The sequence below is a fragment of the Wasmannia auropunctata genome, unplaced genomic scaffold (assembly GCF_000956235.1).
Source record: "Wasmannia auropunctata unplaced genomic scaffold, wasmannia.A_1.0 LD336064.1, whole genome shotgun sequence".
NCBI classification, from domain to species: Eukaryota; Metazoa; Arthropoda; class Insecta; order Hymenoptera; family Formicidae; genus Wasmannia; species Wasmannia auropunctata.
In genome coordinates this window covers 150,863-154,529 of record NW_012026826.1, presented here as the reverse complement: position 1 = coordinate 154,529, position 3,667 = coordinate 150,863, and the positions used below count along the sequence as shown (strand labels likewise).

The following is a 3,667-nucleotide window of genomic DNA, read 5'->3' as shown; positions in this document are numbered from 1 at the left end:
CGTGTGCTCTTCCGATCTCAAATGATTAGTCATGATGAGACAATAATCGCATATAATTTTTGAGTTGAGCATATGATTGGTTTGCGAAATATTAGGGATCAAAGTTGTGCCTATCCTTTGAGAATGTTTGACACTATGGTGTTTTCATTGTCCTAATATTCATGTTAAAAAATAGTTCCGACAGTATTTTATTGTTTTTTAGGTCGCTGGTTACGAATCTGTAATCTAAATTCCAAAATTCGAAATGGCGGATTCAATATGGCTGCCCGATATTGCAAAATTAAAAATAATCTAAATGAAAATCGCTTCTCGGGGATTTTTTAGGTCGCTGATTATGAATCTGTAGTTTGAATTTAAAAATTCAAAATAATTTGACTAAAGTTTGCTTCATTGACGTCATTAAAGTGAAGCAGACATCCTAAGCTGCGTGGCTGTCACTCTTGCACAATCGGCTACCCCCACCACGCGTTTACCGGTAATAATCTCAATTGTCCAAAGAACGATAACGAGTAATTACAATATGACGAAACACATACGAAATTTGTTCCACGTGTGGGTTTTCTTTCGTACCATAAAATATATAGTACAATATATAATTATAAATATTGGCATACAAATAACGTAATATAATATCACTGTATTAAAAAATGTCAAAAATTACCTAAATTGCGTTGCAGGTTAAAACAGATATAATTAATCGTTTGACCATTGGTCATTTTAGTCACTTTAAGTCTGTTTTGTGAAACTTAAAAATATTTGAAAAGACAATGGCATTCAACTTTTGCTGCATGTACTTTTGAATAGTTAAACGGTTTATTAAAAAAACATTTTTGTTTCTATATCTAATCAAATACTTGGCAACTTGTATGATCTCATACTTGTTTTTGGACAATTTTTATTCGTTAAAATAATATTTTTGATATAGGAAGGATGTAACGTATGATACTTTTTTATATACTTGGCGTAATCTTTTTCTTTTTTTTTTAAATACATTTATATATAAATTATTAATGCAATCCAGACACGCCAAGTTTTTGCTTCACTATGATTGATCATTTTAGTCACTTTAAGCTTGTTTTATCAAACTTAAAAATATTTAGAAAGACAATGGCATTAAACTTTTGCCACCTATACTTTTGGATGGTTAAACGGTTTATTAAAAAGATATTTTGTCTTTATAGCTAATTAAATGCTTGGCAACTTGTATGATTTCATATTTGGATAATTTTTATTTGCTAAAATAATATTTTTGGTTTAGAAAAGATGTAACGTACGATTTTTTATATACTTTGCGTAAATTTTTTCTTTTTTCAAAAAGAGTTTTTGTTCGTTATCTATTTCCTCAAATTATATTTAAAATTATCCCCACGCAACGTTACTAATAAATAGCTCTTGATAAGATCCTACGTTTCTTATAAATAGCGCTTGATAAATTCCAACTCCACAGTCCTTTTCGAGTTATTGCCAAGTACGTATTTGCTAATAAAAAAGTAAGTAATTTTTCGTTTAGCATATATTTTACCTTAGATATTATTTATTTATTATTAATTTAAATAAATTTAAAACTATATATGTGGATGTTTAATTAAATAAAAATGACTATAAATAAACTTTTTTATATTCGATATATTCGATTTCTATATTCTTATAAAAGTCACAAGATTCTTTCTTACGTATAAATATCAATAAGAATTGTTTATTCCTTTTACGTTCGCTTTACACATAATAATAATGAAATAATATTAGCCTTTATATTAAAATGTTATTTATGTTTCACATTAAAACTTATTATCGACAGAGAAAATGCATTCTACGGCTTTGATTCTGTCTTTGTCTGTAATGATAATGATGGTTAATTCCTTCGTGGCTTCATATCCAGGGGGAAATGATATGTCCACAGGTGAGTCTTAAATAAATCTATACATATATACATATTACTCAATTATTACACAGAAAACAATGAAATTGAATATTGTACGCTGTACAGTATTTATACATTAGTTTTAATAATATAGTATATACATATAAAGATAAAAAAATACGGTGAATTTTGAAATAAAAAGGAATCTATTACATATAAAGACAAATTACAATTAGTTCCCTTCAAAATACTCCGTTTCGCTTCTAATACATTTATCCCATCACGATCATTCTTGTCACTTGCTAAAGCAGTACTGGAAGAGAAATCCACAAGTGCCTTTAGTTGCGCTGCAAATTCGTGACTTCCTCGATGTCCTGAATTAATTTAAAACGTTTACAGTGAATTCTGAATATTATAAAGGCTTATTAGAGCGTTTAAGAAACAAAGAATGTACGTAGAAAAAGACTTGAGAAATGGGCAAATAGTTTCATCCTTCATGACAACGCTCCGTGTCACACATCGCTTCTGATACAATTTCTGTTAAATAAAACATTACGGTGTGTTCACATCCACCGTATTCACGGATTTGGTACCGTACGTGCGACTTCTGGCTTTTCCTAAAAAAAAAAAAATTCAAAATGATCATGAAAAGTAAACGTTTTAAATCAATTCAAGACATCCAGGCAGCCACGACAGCGCAACTAAAGGCACTTATAAAAGAGGATTTTCAATACTGCTTTAGCAAGTGACAAGAACAGGATAAGTGTATTAAAAGCGAGGGGGAGTATTTTGAAGGGGGGATACTAATTGGCATTTGTCTTTTAATCAAATGAATTTCTTTTCATTTCAACATTCATCGTATTATTTGATCATCCCTGATACATATATATGTATATATTATATGTTAATTCATGTGAATTAAGCAATTAAATATGTATGTATACAGTAAAACACTGTTTGCCTGCACTTCGTTTATACAAATGGTACTTTCAAATATACGAATTCATAGTTGAATTTTTGTTATGATGATTGTACAAAAACATCATAGTGTAGCGCAAAATTTCTTTGCAGCTAAAAATCTGTTTGCAGATAAAAAATATATACAATGTTAAAATACAGTGTATCGTAATATTGATTTTTTTAAAATTATTTTTATTAACAAAAAGTAAGCATATATTAATAAATATTCTTATTATCTTTTAACTAAATTATCTTCTCTTAAATTGTATATATCTTTTTCTCTTTTTCTCTCTCTTTCTCTCTCTTTTATTTCCTTTAATATTAAATTCTCTCATCATGTTTCTCAATACGTCATACCAGTGAATGAATCGCTGTACTAATTGTACAGAAGTATTCACACGATTTTCCTTTATTGTTCAAGTTTTGCCAACTTCCAATAAAACTTGTCAATCAACATTTTTTAAAGAAGACCTGTCAAAGACACGGTACAGTAGACTAACGATCACTATTAGTGTTTTACTTTTGACATAACGCTGCAAACGTGCAGCAAGAAAAGAGTACATACAGGGTGTCCGGTAAAGCGTTCATGGGCAGGTAGAGTGGGTTAAATTGAATCGAAAAGTCCTCTACCATTTTGCGATCTTCGCAATAGTTATCGATATATTATTTTATAAAGATCGCCAAATGTGAACGAGCGGCAAAATACGTCCACCTACTGTGGATCGCGGTCGCCAAGCGCGCGGCGCGTGATGAGAGTAATTGATTGCCTAGCGCGCAATAATCAATTATCTCCACCCCGCGCTAGGCAATCGCGTAGTGGCATTGTTAAAACAATTACCCCCCCCC

General features: G+C 30.4%; 1 protein-coding gene across 1 annotated transcript in view; it reads left to right on the top strand.

Moving 5' to 3' along the window:
- The first annotated feature begins 1,426 nt into the window (after positions 1-1,426).
- LOC105450293 (trypsin epsilon-like) overlaps positions 1,427-3,667 on the top strand; it is an 8,141-nt gene continuing 5,900 nt past the window's right edge. The window contains exons 1-2 of the mRNA XM_011690078.1: positions 1,427-1,490; positions 1,795-1,900. Of these exons, the coding sequence (XP_011688380.1) occupies positions 1,804-1,900 (97 nt within the window). The 5' untranslated portion in view covers positions 1,427-1,490; positions 1,795-1,803. The remainder of the gene's footprint in view (positions 1,491-1,794; positions 1,901-3,667) is intronic.